This window comes from Caretta caretta, chromosome 1 (assembly GCF_965140235.1).
Source record: "Caretta caretta isolate rCarCar2 chromosome 1, rCarCar1.hap1, whole genome shotgun sequence".
NCBI lineage: Eukaryota > Metazoa > Chordata > Testudines > Cheloniidae > Caretta > Caretta caretta.
The window spans coordinates 44792075-44810848 of NC_134206.1; the positions used below are offsets into that span (position 1 = coordinate 44792075).

The window sequence follows — 18774 nt, forward strand, 5'->3', positions numbered from 1 at the left end:
ATGTGCCTCCAGAGGGGTTGAGGTGAATGACTAGATGAACACTGAGTTAGCAGGAGATAAAACCTGAACACTCCTACCATTTGAGGCAAAGTGAATGAGTAAAGCCATTATTCTCTAACAAGCTGCATTCGATAGATTAGGAATTTAAAAGCAGAGTTGCACAGGTCAATTTTCTCTACAGAGTTACAGGGCTTTATTCTCGTCTCCCTTACACCAGTTTTACACTGACTTCAGTGGAACTAATCCTGATTTACACAAATGTAAATGAGAGCCAGATCCAGTGGGGCAGATCCTCAGTTAGTGTAAATCAGCATAGGATCATTGAAGTCAATGGAGCTATGCTCAGTTAGCACCGGCCAAGGATCTGACCCAGTGTCTTAAACATCACGGATTAATCCCCACTCTGCTTTGGGAGGTAAGGTCCCATTCACCTCCACTTCACAGTGACATCCTGATCCAATGGTTTCCATGTTCTGACAACTGGGCTTTAAAAAAAGAATAAAAAAAAAAAACTTTTGAAAACATAGTACATGAAGGAGGGGAGGCAGGGGAAGGAAAGGAAATATAAAAATAATCCACACATTTTTTTGCTGTTGAATCAATCATGATTTGATGGTGTTCAGACTGTTCTCAGTCGCTGTCCAAGCAATCCATCATAAGTTATACCTCTACTTTCTTCTCTCATTTCTTCTGGCTGGAGCCGTTATTATTGCTGAAGGCAGGAGCTACTACACTTCAACACCAAGGGCCACCTAGGAAACTTCTTAGGAGCCAGAGGCCTCATCTAAGTATCATACATATGTACGCTGAATTTTAAAAAGATGTTGTATGATTGTTTCCTTCTTCCCTGAGAAATTAACAGTAATATATTGTTGTTTGAGTTCCTCAACAATAAAAGCTGTATTCGATCAGCTTTGTCTTCAACCTGTAGTTGCAACCCCAAGCCACATTTTAGGATAGGGTGGGCTGCATTTGGCAGATCTGCCACTGACTTCAAAAGAACACTTGCTTCCTGTCATCTATTCCCCTGAACTAAACACTAGATCTCATTATTTAAAAAAAAAAAAAAATCTTGGAAAGACAATGTTTTTCCATTACAGAAAATGAATTGTTATTTGGCAGTTTTAAATGGCTGACATTCTAGGTACTTATACAGAGATGCAGGGCTCCTTGGAACCATCCTACTGTCAGGTGCTTGAACCCTTCATGAAGATAAACTCTTAAGTCCTACTAGCAGGTGAGCCTTGCTAGCTCTAACCAAATTATAAAAGGCATTGAATTATCAAGCCTGACATAAGGAACTAGGGCTGGGACAGAGAGGTCCTGCAGGAAAAACAATTCCTAGGAACAGCCAATCTTAGGGGGAAAGCTTAGACTGTGGAACATCTGGCTGTTTATATTTGAGTTACTAAAGCCAAAGCAGAGGAAGGACTATATAAAGTGTCTGAATATTCTATTCAGAATTGTGTGGAAATGATACATGCTTATCAATCTATGGTACTTATATACCCCCCCCACCACCACCACAGTATCTGATGACCTCATAGTCTTGAATGTACTTAACCACACAACACCCTTGTGAGGTAGGGAAGTACTACAGTCCCAAGTTTATAGATGGGGAACTGAAGCACAGCAAAACTAACCCACGGCCACACAAGAAGACTGTGGTGGAACTATGAATTGAATCCAACTCTCCTAAGTCTTAGGCGGGTGCCTTAACCACTAGACCAGCCTTTCTCTCCTTATAGTTTACAATTGTGTAAGATCACATGTTGCATGAGAATGGACTGCATTGTGTTACCCTTTGTGATATTATAAACCAAGACACTAGTGTACACCATTACAACACCATAAGCAACATATATGTTAATTTACCATCAGTTATTATTGAAAGCAGGCAAGACTCTCATTGATCTTAATGGAATAGAGGTCAGGCCTTTGATGTTGATTGAATAAGCTGCTCATCATATTAAATAATGTGCCAGTTAAACATGGATAAAAAGAAGATTCAGAGTTCAATAACACTTATTTAATTGCCACCAGACACCTCAAGCGTATGTGTGCTCCCGTGTATGCGTGTACCTCTGTTTGGGGGTGTTATTTGTCTTGAATCTCCTAGCCAAATTATCTGTCATCCCTAATTATTTCTACTCAATCTATCACTGTGACAGGTAAGCAACGTGGGTACAACAAATTCTTCTCTGGATGTGCATGTGTAACTCATATCAATGCTTAGGAGAACCCATACCTCTAAATTTGGGCCCAGCAGTCACAAAAACTGGCTATTAACGTTCAGTCACAAACTAAAGCAGTGCCTTTGCCTTTGGTTAGGAGTTCAAAATGCTAACCATGTTAGGAGCTTGTTCCTGTGGTCAGTCCATGCGGGAAATTCCCATTGAGCTGTTCACTTGAATAGCAGTGAAGTTCACACTCCCATTGGTGCTCCTGCAGACCCACTTTGTAAGGATTTGTCTATGCTGCAGCTAACTCGAGTTATAACCTGAGACCCATCCACACACAAAAATCCTTACTTCAAGCATGCAGGTGCATTTCACTCAAGCTCGCTAGCCCCACCAGGGGATACAGGCTACAGCTCAAGAGAGCACAACCTGTCAGCTGCTAACACAATCACTCCGGGCTACTACAGCAGTGGCTCTCAACCTTTCCAAATTACTGTACCCCTTTCAGGAGTCTGATTTGTCTTGCATACCCCCAAGTTTCACCTCACTTAAAAACTACTTACAAAATCAGACATAAAAATACAAGTGTCACAGCACACTATTACTGAAAAATTGCTTACTTCCTCATTTTACCATATAATTATAAAAGTAATCAATTGGAATATAAATATTGTACTTACATTTCAGTGTATGGTATATAGAGGTGTATAAACAAGTCATTGTCTGTATGAAATTTTAGTTTTTAATCGACTTGGCTAGTGCTTTTTATGTAGCCTGTTATAAAACTAGGCAAATAGCTAGATGAATTGATGTACCCCCTGGAAGACCTCTGTGTACCCCCAGGAGTACACATACCCCTGGTTGAGAACCACTGTCCTAGAGTGTAATTTCACACTGGATATGTCTACACTGCATAGTTAACTTGCGTGATTGGTACCAGGGTTAGTCTAGCCTACGTGTGAGTACTCCCACAGCAAAGCCCTACCCACATTACTGTGTCCTCACCATTTCTGCACTTGCCTGTATGAATCCGGGGTGGGGAGAGGCATATCCCATGGTTCTTTGTGCCAGATTCCTCCAGGAATCTTGTATCAATTGCAAGAGAACTTGTCCTTCCTTCAGGGGGAATTTTGGGAAGGACATTAGAGGACTATCAGCACTCAAGTAATTTCATCTGTGTCCTCACTGCAAAGTGGATGGTTTCCAGTTCACATTAAAGTGGAGTCTGGGGTCTACCCACACCTCCAGCTGGATAAACTAGCCCAGGCTTAAAGCACCTTCAAACCCAGGATTAACTGAGCAGTATAGACATACCTAATGTGGCTGCTCTCACTCAAACTATGTGGACTCGAGAAGGGTAAAGTCGAGTGTATATAACTTGTTACCTCTGCAGTAAGACCTAGCCTCAGACTTCATTGTGCTTATTTCTGAAGCTGATCTTCACAATAAAAAGAATTAGTGAGGTCATTTCCTAAAAGGGACAACGTCAACCTAAATATCACACTCCTATCTGAAAATATTTTATCTACTAGAATTACAGGTAACCTGTAAAATGACCATAAATGAAAGCAATTAGAGGAACAAAGTTTCTCTATTTCAGCCTTTTACTATGTGCATTTAGCAGAACTTTGTGCATAATTAGAGTTAATTATTTATATTGTGGCAGTGCCTAGGAGCCCTAGTCGTGGACCAGGACCCCACTGTGCTAGAAGCTGTACAAACACAGAACAAAAAGATAGTCGCCAGCCCAAAAGAGATTACAATCTAAGTATAATCAGTCTCAGCATTTCTCTTATGAAGTAAAGAGCAGCAGCCTTTACCAACCAGAATGTAGTAGGTTTCTGGGCCACTGTATTAAGAAAGACCAAATTCTTCACATGAACAAATGAAATAAATATTTAGAAAAGAAATTTAGGAAGAGTAGGGAAAGTATTTTCAGTAAGCTTGATGGTTTTGTGCTACAGATCCAAGATTTATAGTTCAGTTCTCAAATTCTTGAGAAGAAAAACTAATTTCCTCTCTATCAGAGTACATTCCAACTTCGGTCATACCCACTGAAGATTGTGGGGATAGACCACAGTGGATGATAACAGGATATATATTTTTAATCCATTTGATCTCTACATTTTTACTGACCTAAAAATAAAAATCCAAAACCCTGTTTTGCAACCATCTAGTGCATTATTGACAATGGCTTATTTTTAGTGAACTTAAGGAGCCAGGAAGGAAAGGAAGTGGTACATCTTTTGATGTCTTTGGCTCCAAAAGCAAAGAGTTGGAGGCTTCTTAGAGAATAATTTAAATCTAATCAATCTGATCTAACTGGAACCGCATCATTGCAATTAGGGTTTAGATATGCAAAGTAAACAAAATTAAAAAATCAATGAAGAAATGCATATAACTGGCCAACAGGGCTAATTGTTTGAGTGGCAGGAGGGGTTATGCACTCATGGTGCCTGACTCTCCATTGCCTGGCACTCTGTGTAGTTATTTGCATCTGTGCTACCCCTGCTACCAAATAGATTGGTTGTGCTTTACACCCACTTAGCACAGGTGCAAATGACTAGACATGCTACAAGTCTTTTCAATTTAGTGTAGTAGGGCACCTCCTATTTATTCAAAGTACATGTACTTGCTTCACACTGTCCAGCTATAAGTCACTGAAACACTCAAAAAAAGAGAGAATACTATGGTCTGTAAGAATCAAAATGAGAATATTCTAGACAAAAAGTTAACTCCTTAATGTAAGGGGACTGTTGCCCCCTTACAAACATTCAGTGGGGGTGTTTTGGTTGGCTAGCTCCCAGTACTAAAAAGGGGGAAGGGTCTATGGAAAATCAGGACCCTGAGACTGATAGTCCCCGGGAACAATGGGGAGAGGCCAATGCTCCAGGTCAGCCTGAATGACAGGGCGGGCAGGCTAATCAGGGAGTCAGGAGGCCAGGGAGGTCTCGTCCTCCATGTGAGCTGGATTTGCCTGGGTCAGGCAGAGTGGGGCCGAGCTAAGGAGAAAGCCGGGGCCCGAGCTGAGCTGGGGAGCAGAGCTGTGCCAGATCCAGAGAGAGAAGACCCAGTCCTGGGAGCAGAGTTGCAGCCCCAAAGCCAGAGGCACAGCCCAGAGAGAGCAGACTTGCCCTGGGAGGAGAGCTGCAGCAACCAGAGCCAGAGGGGCCAGAAAAGCAGCCTAGGGAGCTGGAGGCAGAGCAGTAGTAGCAGCAGTGCTGAGACAGAGTGGTGAAGCTGGGGCTGGAGCAGTCTGGAGCTGGGTGCGGTGAGCAGCTGGGGAGAGCGAGGAGGACCCTGGGCAGCGGGCCCAGCACAGGGAGATGCCTCAGCCAAGAGGCTCTGCAGGCCAGACGTGGATCGTAACCCCGACAGGGCGGGGGCGACACTGGGCAGAAGGGTCCTACCACTTAGAGCCTGAGAGCGTGTGGCCACCACCAGAGCAAGTGTCCAACCCACAGCATCCCTGCAGCACAGCCAGGGCCTGAGAAGAAGGCCTGGGACTTACACGGAACAGACTGTGAACTGCCCGGACATTCCAGAGACACGGTTTGTGATGTTCCCTGCCACGGAGCGGGGTGATGTGTTTCCTTTAACCTTTCTCATTTTCCCTTATTCTTTTTAAAATTAATTGATTAAATAACTTGCATTTGCTTTAACTTGTACGTAATGGTCAGTGAAGTGTCCAGTGCAGAGAGAGTACCCTGGAGTGGGGACACCCGAACCCCTATCCTAGGTGACCGCAGCAGGGTTGGAGGTCAAGCCCCCCAGGAATCCTGGGCCCAGCCTTGTTGGGGTTAAGAGGACTCTGCCAGACAGGAGAGTGGAAGGGAAGTCTTCAAGGGCAGGGAGGCCGCTGGGTAAAGGAAGTGGGAGCGAGGACTCAGATCCTTTCACTAGCCCACTTCACCGGGGTAATGCAGAAGCCAGGAAAGTTCCCCACAATAGCGGGACTATTCCCCCGCTTACATTAAAATAAGAAAAGTCCCCATAAAAATAAATGGGGCCTAAATTTTTACCAACAGGCAAATAAAAATCAGTGCTTTTTAGGTTGGAAATGTTCTGTTCTCAGAGCTGAACTGTGAGAGGGAAAAGGTCTGAAATGCGGTAACTAAGGAAAGTGTGAATAGCAATGGATCAAGACAGGGTTAGCAGATCCAGACCATATATTCAAAAAGATACACCCACACACACATCCCATCGCTTCTGAAAGGGTCCCTGCATTTTGCAATGCCATCACACAAACAACTTTGAAATTCAGTTGATCCTGAATGTGTGTAGCCTCAGACAGTTCCTGACTGTGAAAATGCATAGCAGGTTCCATTCAGCATAGTTAACTTTTCCTGGGCAAATTGTCTAGTCCATTTAGTGAAAAAGAGATGCATGTGACTATTCAAAGTTTTCTGTCATCCTCCAGATAAATACTCAAAATAAAAGGTCATTGACCCATTCACCAAGCAATTATGATAGTAACACTTTGTAGCTCTTCAGCAAGCAACCTTTGTGTCACTTTCCTAAATAGCATCTAAGGCCTTGTCTACACTACAGAGTTTTTTCGATGCAAGTTACACCAGCAATCAAAAACTGGTATAATTACATCACTTGTGCTGTTCACAGAACGCTTCTTCTGTCCGTCAAGAACATCCACAGTTGGTGCTCCAGCACTGACAGCGAGAGTAGCGCCTGGTTAGTAGCTATCCAACTGTGCAACTCGCCACCTTCTGCAGCTAGGAGTTGTGGGAAGGCAGAGTGGATCACAGAGCATCATGGGTGTGGGCTCAATGTCCCATGATGCAGTTTTTTCTGTCTCATCATTCCATGGGCTTTGGACTACGTTTCATGTTACTTTTCAGCGACCCGTTTACTATGCGCCCACTGTCTCTGCCTGAAAGGATGGATCCTGCACTGCTTTCTACTGTTGTGGTTACTGTTATGAACACAATGTGGCCGATCATGCAGTATGATGATCAGGTAGGGTAGGGTAGGAAAGGGATAGGGTCCAGCATGACCTAGATAAATTGGACAATGAGCTCCAGTCATGTGTCTTTCTATAAAGCCTTCTCCTATGATTTGTTAACTTGCTGCCTTGCATGAAAATTTTGATGATTGCTTCCTGTGATTTGTAGTCTGCAAATGTACCAATCACCACTGTGTATTAATTCCAGCAGCAATCACCGTGTGTAGGAGACAAATAAAGATTGATTATCATCTTTCAGAGAGTATTTTTTATTAAATACCAATTAACAACACACAGAAAATGCTTGCTGGAAAGGGAGATAACAGTGAAGGGCACTCTCCTGATGGAGTCTCCCATAGCTGTGTGTAACTCCAGCTAGCATTCTGGAAGCTGTCCGAAGGGGTGGAGTGAACGGGGTACTGGGACAGGATGGGAAGCTGCAAGGAATGTGTGGGAGGAGTTTGGGGAGGGCATGGCAAGCCGTTCTGGATGGGCGGTGGGGGTGAGAACTCATGTATTCTGCCTGCAGCATGATTAGGGACTTCAACATCTCTGTTTCCTCCTCCATCACTTTTATCATCTGCTCCTGGCCCACTAAAATTTGCTTCTGGCTCTCCTTCCTCTCCTGCCTATCTATTTTAAAATTTTCATTAACTGTCTCTCTCACACCCTGTGTTCTTGTTTTGCCTCATCAGAGGATTGGGGCACCTCCCGAAACATGTCCTCCTTGTTCCACCTCAGTCACTTCCTTATGTGGCAGACAAGCTCCACCAGTGTGTAGGGGGTTTCCCTGAAGGCCACATCTGCACAAACACAAGAAACAATAAACAAAAGCATGACTGTTACTGCACTCACTGCATCGAATCATAATAGTAAAATACACCTCTTTCTCACTGTCCCTTGGCAGGCACACAGCTCAGCAAATGCCCAACATATGGTGAGTTTGGCCGCGGGTGGGGGAGGGCCTCAATATGGGGAAAAGGGTCTTGGTGTTCTTTTAACAGGATCACTGCAAGCAACTAGGGACAATATTGTAAATTCTGCCACCATTTTCCACGGGCAAGGGTCCTTGAAGCCAAAATCTCACTCCTGAGGATAAGCAAGTATACAAGGGTACATCTCTTGCACGTGTGTGGCTTCAGACCGGTTCCCTATGCTGCTTGCCTTTGTGCCACTTTGGGCCCTGCACAAGTGATTGCCAATTGGAGCAGGAAAGTTTCCTGCAATGGGGGCAGGAACAAAACAGCTCTGCCAAGGGACCTTCGGCAGAGGATTAGCAAGTACCTCCAGGAAAGTTTCCTAGAGCAGCAGTTCTCAAAACTTCAACCCCCTTCTGACAACAAAAATTACTACACGACCCCAGGAGAGGGGACCGAAGACTGAGCCTGCCTGAGCCCCACCACCCCTGGCGGGGGGGCCCAAAGCTGAAGCCCAAGGACTTCTGCCCTGGGCAGGGAGCATGAAACCTTAGCCCTAGGCAGTGGGGCTTGGGCTTCAGCCCTGGGCGGTGGGGTTGGGCTTCAGACTTGCTGGGGCCCAGGGACAACACCAGCCTTGGCAACCCCATTAAAATGGGGTTGTGACCCACTTGGGGTCCCGACCCACAGCTTGAGAACCACTGTCCTAGAGAGATCTCTGGATGATTCCCATTAAATCTTGTGTATTAACACACTGTTCCGACCCACTGCGTAGCTGCACAGGGAAACGTGAAGCACAGGCAAACACAGCTAGTCTTGTACATTTCTATCCCTTAACCCACTTCTAGCATAAAACAAAGCAAAGGACAGCTCTACCTCATATAACCAAGCAGCATCTACTCAAAAAGATAACTTACCAGAGCTCCCCTCTCCTGAATCATGCACACCAGAGATGGACTGCTAGGACTGGCTCGAACCGTCCGGGGTCAAGAAGACGTCCTGGCTCGCCTCAGTACTGGACGACCCTGTCACCTGTCCCATCTTGTCCTTCAACTCCACTTCCTCGTCCACCACTTTGTCCTTGGGGTTGAGTCTGCTGTCCACTGTCTCCAACCCTCCTGAAGTATCCCTGGGGCTCTTGGCAGTGGAGGTGGAGTTGCCACTAAGGATGGCATCCAGCTCCTTATAGAAGTGGCAGGTCTTTGATGCAGCACCAGAGCTACGGTTTGACTCCCTTGTCTTCTGGTATGCCTGCCTCTAGCTCCTTTATCTTCGCACGGTACTGATGCGTGTCCCATTCATAGCCCTTATCCAACATGCCATGAGAAATCTGACCATAGATACTGAAGTTCCTACAGCTGGAGCAGAGTTGGAACTGCACAGCCTCCACTCCCCACAGAGCAAGCAGATCCAACAACTCAGGTGAGCTCCAAATGGGAGAGCATTTGCTGTGTGGAGTTGCCGTGGGAAAATGTGGGAATGAGCTCTCCACGCCAAGGAAACAGAAAGTGGAATTTCAAAAATTTCCTGTCCTTTAAAAGGGATGGGGCAGATGCTTGTGACCTAGGTGCAGCGCAGCGGAGTTCGAACTGCTGACCAGAGCGGTCAGGATTGGCATTGTGGCACATCTCCTGGAGGTCATTTACAGCAACATAACCAAGAACAGTGTCTACACTGACACTTTGTCTATCTAACTTTCCCACAAAAAGCTCTACACCTCTCACTGAGGTGGTTTTATTATATCCGCAAAGGAAGAGACTTTTGTCAAAGGCAAAAGCATTGTAGTGTGTACACCTCCACTGTTTTGTCGGTGAAAGCTGACTTTTGTGAACAAAACTCTACAGACAAGGCCTAATTCTGCTCTCACACCAGTGTAAAGCCTTGTCCAGACATAAAAGTTGCACCAGTTTAAACCTGGGTGTAAACAAGGATTAAATCAGAAGTACCTCCACTGAGGCTATTGAAGGTATATAATACAGTAAGACTGGAATAAGTGAGATCAGAATGGGAACCTTTTCACTGGGGATTTAGTGGAGCCAGGATTTCACCCCAAATTATTCTAGTTTCCTCTACTTTCTTATGAAGCAGATTAAAGGAATTCACCTACATGGACATTTTAGGAAATTTTATAATCCACCCCTAGGCAATCCTACAGTTATATCAAATGGCATATTGCAATAAAGTTGACTTTCATCGTATGCAAGTGAAGGCACAAGTGAAATTCCAGTAACTACTAAGTGAGCTGTAGCTCACGAAAGCTCATGCTCAAATAAATTTGTTAGTCTCTAAGGTGCCACAAGTCCTCCTTTTCTTTTCGCTGTCCCTTTATTGACCAGTGCCTGCATTAAGATTTCTCCAATCATGATCAGAGTTTCAGTGCAAGAACATTCACTTATGAATGTGCTTGCTGGTTTACCTCCAGTAAAAAGAATACTTACCTCATCCCTTCCCCACCCCCCACTACAGGAAATAAAACAATTTTATAGGCGCATAAGGAATTCCTCTGCCTAAAACAAACCATCAAAAACAGAGGGGGGCACTGATTACACAGCTTCTGAACCTAGAGAACATGTCCTTAGCTATGCTGTGTCTAAAGGGCAGCATCCTTTCTATGAGCCCCAGATTCTCCACACTCACTGCTTAACTCACGCTTCATAGCGTACCCGGGGAGGGATCATCCTTATGAAAGACAATTCAGGTTACCAAAGCTCATAGGCATCATGTGTATGTTTGCGCAGACTTTGTCTTGGTGTGTTGGTGCAGATTCGGGGGGAGGGATAGTTCAGTGGTTTGAGCATTAGCCTGCTAAACCCAGGGTTGTGAGTTCAATCCTTGAGGGGGCCATTTAGGGATCTGGGGCAAAAATTGGGGATTGGTCCTGCTTTGAGCAGGGGGTTGGACTAGATGACCTCTTGAGGTCCCTTCCAACCTTGATATTCTATGTGTTGTTTGTGTGATTTTGGATGTACCATTACGCGTTCTCGGTATGGCAGACCCAGTGTATTGTCTTGTGTTGCGTGTGTATTTGTGTGTTGTGCGGATCTATTGGAGTGTGTGTGTGTGTGTGCGCAGCGTGGAGGCTATTACACACCCACCCGAACCTGCAGCGCTGTGACCTGCTCGTAGCTCTGCAGACTGCAGCAAGCCCTTGCACAAGTCCCATATGCAACAACACTGCATCAGAGCAAACAAAGGCACCCGGCCGGGAGACGGCATCAAAAGCACACCGCGAAACCGCTGCTGCGGAGAGAACTGTGGCTTCCCCCAGCAAAAGGGGAGATGATTGTACCCCGAATCAATGCGCTCATTGGCTGCCCTGGCCGGGGGGGGGGGTCTAAGCCTGAACAGGATTCCCGCTGCTACTGTGTGTCATTAAATTGGCAACTGCTATAAATTAGCTTGACAGCTAACGTCAAGCTGCACGGTATTAACAACAACCCCCCCCACACACACCCCCGCGGCCAAGAGAAAGAGGACAAGGCGGGTGCTGCGCGACGGTCGGGGGTAGGTAACAGGCGGAGGTTCCCCCTCATCCGCCAGACCGGCCCCCCCCGGCGGCGGGGCATCCTCGCGCCCCCGCCCCTCCTGCCTTACCAGCCGCGGAATGGATCCTGGACTTCCTCTGCAGAGACATCCTCAGCGCCTTGCCCAGGCCGGCCCTGCTCGGCATGATGCTGCCGCCGGGCGCGCCCAGCGGCGCGGGCGCCGCGCGGGGGGACACGCGCCGCCGGGCGGGGGCGAAGGCCGCAGGCCCCGGCGAAGGCAGCGGCCCGGGCAACACGCGCGCGCCGCGCCGCTGCTACTGCTGCTGCTGCCGCCACCTCTGGCCCGGCTGCGCGGGACGGGAGCTCGGGCGGGGGAGCTGAGCTGGAGCCGCGAGCCCGCAGGAGGGCGCAGGGCGAGAGATGCCTTTGCATGGGGGCGTTATGGCCGGGGGGGTGTCTGCCTAGTGTCAGCGGGGGCCAGGGGCTGGAGCCCCCAGTGACAGCCATTTGGCAACGTGGGCCCGATCCTGTCCCCATACACTTCAGTGGGGGCAAGACCAGGGCGGCAACATGGGTGCAAGGCTCTTGTCCACACACAGTGTGGCTGGGCACTGCGCAGGAGGCAATCACAACGTGAAAGCAGCCCCCTGGGGCTGCCGGCCTGTAAAGAGGCCTGCTCCTGGCAGTGAGATAAAACTATCAAGTGCCTGGATGAACCTCCAGCCTTGGCTGGGCGTGACTCACTCAGCTAATGCAACAAAGCCATGTGTCTTTTTTTTTTTTAAGAGTTATTTTTCGAAATATGAGCGCTGCATTATCACAAGGGACATCACACTGTTCACCAAGGTCACGCACTCAAGGCAACAGGAGCATTGTGGAAAAATCGAAGGCACGATATAGAGCCAATTCTTTACTACCCATGCTATTGCTATTAATAAAAATAATGTATAGCACCTGTCAGAAGAAGCTCAGGATGCTTTGTAAAAATACCCAGTTACTGCACTCATCACCATGGTAGAAGAATCTAATGCTTCACAGCAATACAGAGAGGTATGTATACATTACTGGCCTATTTCATAGATAGTACAGAGGAATCTGACTGATTCTCTACTGCCTTGCACCTCAGGTAGCCATTTGTGCTTGAGCAAAGTACTACTGTTGTGATCTCATATCGACTTACAACTTAATTTGCACAAGGTTCAATTTAAATGGAGAATTATCCCCACACAGAAATAAGTGATTGGCCCTAGATTGTACAGGAAAGTCTACAGCAAAGCCAGGCCTAGGACCCAGATCTTCTGACTCCTAAGAATGTACCTTCAGTCATTCAGAAACCATCCTTCTCCTGTGCAGCAAACTGCACGCCTCCTTCCAGTTTATAAACAGAGTTTATCCAAAATATGTAGTTCTTACATAGATGTAACCACCAAGTAAATCAAGGATAAGTAAATTAAGAAAAATATTAATCCTAATATTGCTTACCTTTTACAGTACATAACATTTTATTTCTTCAGTATGTTGTGCAAATGTTTACAGCACAGAGGTACCAAAGATAGCCAAGGCTAGGAGGAAAATAAAAAACAAAGTCACTTCAGCCAAAATTTTTAAACTAGGCACCCCAATTCATATTTAGTCACCTGATCACTAGCCTGATTTTGAGTGGCTCTGAACCCACATAACTCCCATTGGAGTGGCTTCCCTCTCCTCAATTCTAAGAGATAGTGACTGTCAGTAGCAGTTTTCAACAGACTCTACATTGCAGGGCCAAATTTCACTCTCAGTTACATGGGTGAGCTCAAAAACAGCATGCTGAAAAGGATATGTTGGAGTAAAGAGGTGCCTGTCAAATCATTCATCACCCACTTTAAAGAGGTCAAAAAGGCAGCATTTACTAGTTGTAGCATCCTAGAGAAAATTACTTCAAGATTGTTTATTGGAGGTATATTTTGTTAAACTTAAACAAATGTATAAAATAGCTATGGTCTTATTTGGAGGAACATGGAATTTTTATACACTGATGGTGGACTTGCCCAAAGGTATGCAATTTCTGGGCATCAGTAAAATGTTAGAGCCATACACAGAAACACTAATATATACATACACCAAATGCAGTCTCTCAAATGATCCAGTAAACTCCTCATAGATTTGTCTACACCTATGGAGATCTTTGATTCCACAATATATCAGTCTCACAGTTATTTGTAGCTGTGAGACTGATCTTGTCTTGAAGCTTGAAACAAAGAAGGTATGCTGCTATGGTAGTATGCGAGTTGTAGTGGAAATGGAAAAACGAAAACACCACATTTGAACTAAATGATGGAGACAAAAAAAAAGAGACAAACATTTGGAAACTGAGGTGTCTTTTTAATTTTTTATTTAGGACCTGTTCAAAGCCCATTGAAATCAACGGAACTTTTTCAGTGGACTCAAGTGTTCATCAGCAGTCGAACCAAGACATTTCAGATAATTTTTGAATAATGAAGAATAGGCATGTGGAGAAAAGTATTGTGAGTATAATAAAGGTGAAACAATGGAAGACTAGGAATCTATGCCTGAGAAACCTGAAAGAAAATAGGGACAATGCTTAGGGACCAGGTTAAATTTAACAGGTAGAAATTATTAATTACATATACAAATAAGGGGAAACACAAGAGGGGAGCTACATGAATTGAGTTATATGGTTGCTAGATCGTATGCTGCAATTCTTTGAATTTTGCGAAATACACAGTGTGATGCTGGCAGACCTGGAGCCAACTCTTGCCAACGCTTTAGGCCTCAGCTGAATATTGACAAATTCATTGCTGGAAACCTGTGTGTTAGTATGGTTAAAACAGGTATTGAACTTATAACATGTTTAGACTATGAAATGCTTGTAAGTTGATGCGTGCATTAGTCTCACTTACAACATCTTTATCACAAGCTATAAGGTAATATTTAATTGGTTTGCTTTATGACTGTAAAAAAAGTTTGCTCTGAACTTTTGAACCCAGTCAGAAGGGATCGTCTAACCATCAAGAAGGCCTATCAAAACTAAATGGGCCATTGTGGGACACTACTATAATAAATATTAAGCATACTAAGACTATGCTAATTGCCTCTCACACCCATAAAGAGGCGTAGAGACTGTCCGGTTTGGCCAATGTACATGGCAGAGGGGCATTTCTGGCACATGATGGCATGTATCACTCACCAGCAACCACACAACAAAACCACTAACCCAGGAACCTATCCTTGCAACAAAGCCCATTGCCAACTCTGTCCACATATCTATTCAAGGGACACCATCATAGGACCTAATAACATCAGCCACACTATCAGAGGCTCGTTCACCTGCACGTCTACCAATGTGATATATGTAATCATGTGCCAGCAATGCCCCTCTGCCATGTACATTGGCCAGACTGGTCAGTCTCTGTGCAAAAGAATAAATGGACACAAATCAGATGTCAAGAATTATAACGTTCAAAAACCAGTCGGAGAACACTTCAGCCTCCCTGGACACTCAATTACAGACCTAAAAGTCACAATTATTCAAAAAAAAAAAAACCCTTCAAAAACAGACTCCAATGAGAAACAGCAGAACTGGAATTAATCTGAAAACTGGACACCATTAAATTAGGCTTGAATAAAGACTGGAAGTGGATGAGTCATTACACTAACTAAAAACTATTTCCCCATGCTAATTTTCCCCCTTCTGTTACTCACACTTTCTTGTCAACTGTTTGAAATGGGCCATCTTGATTATCACGACAACAGGTTTTTTTTTCCTCCTGCTGATAATAGCCCACCTTAATCGATTGGTCTCGTTAAGAGTTGGTATGGCAATCCCCATTTTTTCATGTTCTCTATATATATATATCGTCCTACTATTTTTTCCACTGCATGCATCTGATGAAGTGAGCTTTAGCCCACGAAAGCTTATACTCAAATAAATTTGTTAGTCTCTAAGGTGCCATAAGTACTCCTCGTTCTTTCTGCTGATACAGACTAACATGGCTACCACTCTGTGACGAGGTGGGACTGTTCTTAATGTTTCCTCTGAATACTGTAGGGGTGCCTCAGTTTCCCGTATGCATTTCGTAAGTCTCTAGGTGGTGGGATAAGGGGGTGTAATTGTTGCAGAGCAAAGGGCCAGTTTACATAAATGGCCGACACTCTGTCTCCTGGCAACTGATGGCCTGGACCCTTCCCCCCTGCAAGGTGATAGCTAAAGAGTTGGAGAACAAAGGAATCAGGTGACCTCCTGGCCCGGGAAAGGGACAAAGCCCAGAGGAGGAGGGGGTGGAGGGTGAGTCAGTTTGGGCTGGCTGGGGACGTGGAGTGAAGTGCAGATGTGGTTGTCTGGCTCACTGCCCCCCAAAATGGACCTGGCTGAGTGGTCCCGTTCTCTGTACCTACAAGCTCTATTTTAGACCATGTTCCTGTCATCTAATAAACCTCTGTTTTACTGGCTGGCTAAGAGTCACATCTGACTGCAAAGCTGGGGTGCAGGACCCTCTGGCTTCCACAGGACTCCACCTGGGCAGACTTGCTGTGGGAAGCGCACGGAGGGGCAGAGGATGCTGAATGCTCCAAGGTCAGACGCAGGAAGGTGGAAGCTGTGTGAGCTTTTTGCCCTGAAGACAGTCTGCTCGCACAGAGGAGACTTCCCCAGAGTCCTGACTGGCTTCATAGGGAGCAGTTCCAGACCATCGCCCGGGGACTCCGTGACACACAGTGAAACCTGTCTCCAGACAATGTGACACACAGTTATACCAGTTATCTATTCAATAAGAAAGATGTAAAACATGAGTTAAATTTAAATGTAATAACAACCTCAAAATATGTCTGCTCATGTAAAAAAGCTATGTCAATGTAATGAATGGCTCACTAGGCTTTCTGTTTTACTGATGTCAGCAGTAACAAAGAAATGCTTTGCAAAAATCACTTTTAATGGCTAGATTATAAGATCTATTTTCCAAGGCAGAGCATTAAATAACATCCATAGCCATATATAATTAGGCTTGGAAGGGTTAGATTATTGTCAGTAAATGTCGATTTCACCATACTCACACAAACTGATGAAAAAATATTTCCATTGATAACAGTTGGAATTTAAAGATAGAAAGAAAATGAAAAATGCTGCTGGAAAACTTAGTTTGATTTAAGGATATTTACTGTGTACATTTTGATATGTGATGTTGACAATTTGTGTTGTACCAATTATAAAGTTTAATTTTTTTAATCTCAACATCTGTCATCAAATATTTGTCTGATGCCCCATAATTTCCTGCAAATATGAACATTTAAATTGATAAAAAATAGGGAAAATGCTTAAAACCCATAATTTTGCATAACCGAAAAATTAAATAAATAAAAAGCAGGGGAAAATGCTTAAGAATACATTATTGAAAAACAGTTGAACTGCAAGTTTTCATGACATGATGAAAACACCCCCATCAAAACTCTGACCCCTTTCTACTCTAACACTTGAACAGTGCAACCACACCACTGTTGAATAACTGGTACTATTTTTTCTAGTGTAGTCAGGGCCTTAGATACTGTGGTGGTGACTATCAGGGCTTGTGTACACAAGAAGGTTACTTTGGATTAAGATGGGAGATGAATTTATAGCACACTAGCTACTCTTAAATAACTCCATGTGTAGACAAGCCCTTAGAAATGGTTTAGGCAGAGAGCTATACATAATACTGAATAAGAACTGCAGGAGATGCCCTCTAGGTGGCAGGATTCTGAATTGTGCATATAATTTTATTTTTTAAATGTTTATGTTTTGAAGAGTGTTAATGGCTTGTTTTAACATCTGTTTTATAAGTAATATGAGATATAAACTTGGAATGTTGAAAAGCATAAGGACTGAGTAGTACTGAACAAAAAATTAATTACCTGAAACAAAAAAGAAAAGGGCTAAATAATTGAAGAATTTAAGTAAAAGCATAAGTTTCAAAGTAGATTTGGATTTTGTTAGATAATTATTGTGTATTAGATGTGTTTTCACCATTTCCAGTCATTTTCTTAGACCTCTATTAAAATGCAGGAAATACAAGCGTGAGACTGCCTTGTATGTTGTGTTGTCACCAACACCAGTGCAAAGGGAGTGCAAAGCAGATGTAAAATGCAACCATTCTAATTGGTTAAATATTGTTGTAGAGGGCTATACAAAAAACAAGGCAGAGGAAAAGGTAGGCCCTTCATATATTACATGCTAAAGAGTGACTATAAAGCAACTAATACTAGAACTGCAAGTGTCACTGTATCAGATTTTTATATAACCAGACATTCGAAACATCTTTTAGTGAGTGACTAATTTTTAAATACAGACATATTCAGGGAAAGCTACATACTGCAATACATGTAATAGCTCTTCTCTAACTGTATGTTCAGAATTGTTCAGAGCTGTCAGGTTGTTGGCACTAGAGGTCAGTGTAAGTCAAGAGTAAAACAATTAGTTACCATTATTTTAAAAATGTATGTACATAGGAAAATTTAAAATGTAGTGTTTCACATAAGCTGGTTCATTGAAAAGCATAAACCACTAGGCTAATACATGGTTTTGAGACAACTGAGAGTGTTTTCCCCCATATGCTACCAAGCCCAGTTTATTTAACTGCCTTCTTTCAGTGTTTTGGGTTACTTGGGAACAGTGTATCGTGATCCCCCTCATCACTGCTATGTGGGAAACTGTTACAAAGTGACTCTAGTATATGACAGTGAGATTATTTTCATGTCTGAGAATGTCTACTGCAGTACAGAAGTGTGTTTGTTAGGCATAGCAAGAATACTGCTATCATAAAGGGCTTTGCATTCATAGACTCAAAGTGTTTACAGAGGAGGTAGGTATCATTGCTTCCCTTTTTGCAATTAGAGGGGGGAAGCACACAGAGAGAGAGTGGCTTGCCCTTGGTTGTTCAGAGGGCCAGTGACAGAGCTGAAAATAGAAACCCAGATGTCCTGAATCCCAGTCCAATGCTTTATCTCCTGAGCTACCTGTGTCCCATATAGTAAACATTATTGCTTTTATGAGTGACATCAGGATGAATGTATTATACCCATACAGTCCATAGGTACAAAGGCCTGGTCTACACTTCAAATTCAGGTCAACATAGCTGTGATGCTCAGGGGTGTGAAAAATTCACAACCCTGCATGACACAGCTGTTCCAGCCTACCCCCTATATAGACACTGATAGGTCAATTGAAGAGTACTTCTGTTGACTTAGCTACTGTCACTCAG

At 44.1% G+C, this 18774-nt stretch overlaps 1 protein-coding gene and 1 long non-coding RNA gene across 4 annotated transcripts in view; one reads left to right on the forward strand and one right to left on the reverse strand.

Moving 5' to 3' along the window:
• Positions 1 to 11775, reverse strand: part of ATP8A2 (ATPase phospholipid transporting 8A2) — a 663684-nt gene extending 651909 nt beyond the window's left edge. For all 3 annotated transcript variants that reach the window (XM_048846098.2, XM_048846107.2, XM_048846083.2), the window contains exon 1: positions 11652 to 11775. In XM_048846098.2, the coding sequence (XP_048702055.1) occupies positions 11652 to 11727 (76 nt within the window). In that variant the 5' untranslated portion in view covers positions 11728 to 11775. The remainder of the gene's footprint in view (positions 1 to 11651) is intronic.
• On the forward strand, positions 11238 to 17594 carry LOC125634944 (uncharacterized). The gene is made up of 3 exons (XR_007356093.2): positions 11238 to 11561; positions 12329 to 12592; positions 13923 to 17594. It is a non-coding gene; the product is annotated as an uncharacterized LOC125634944 (long non-coding RNA).
• The last annotated feature ends 1180 nt before the right edge of the window (positions 17595 to 18774 follow it).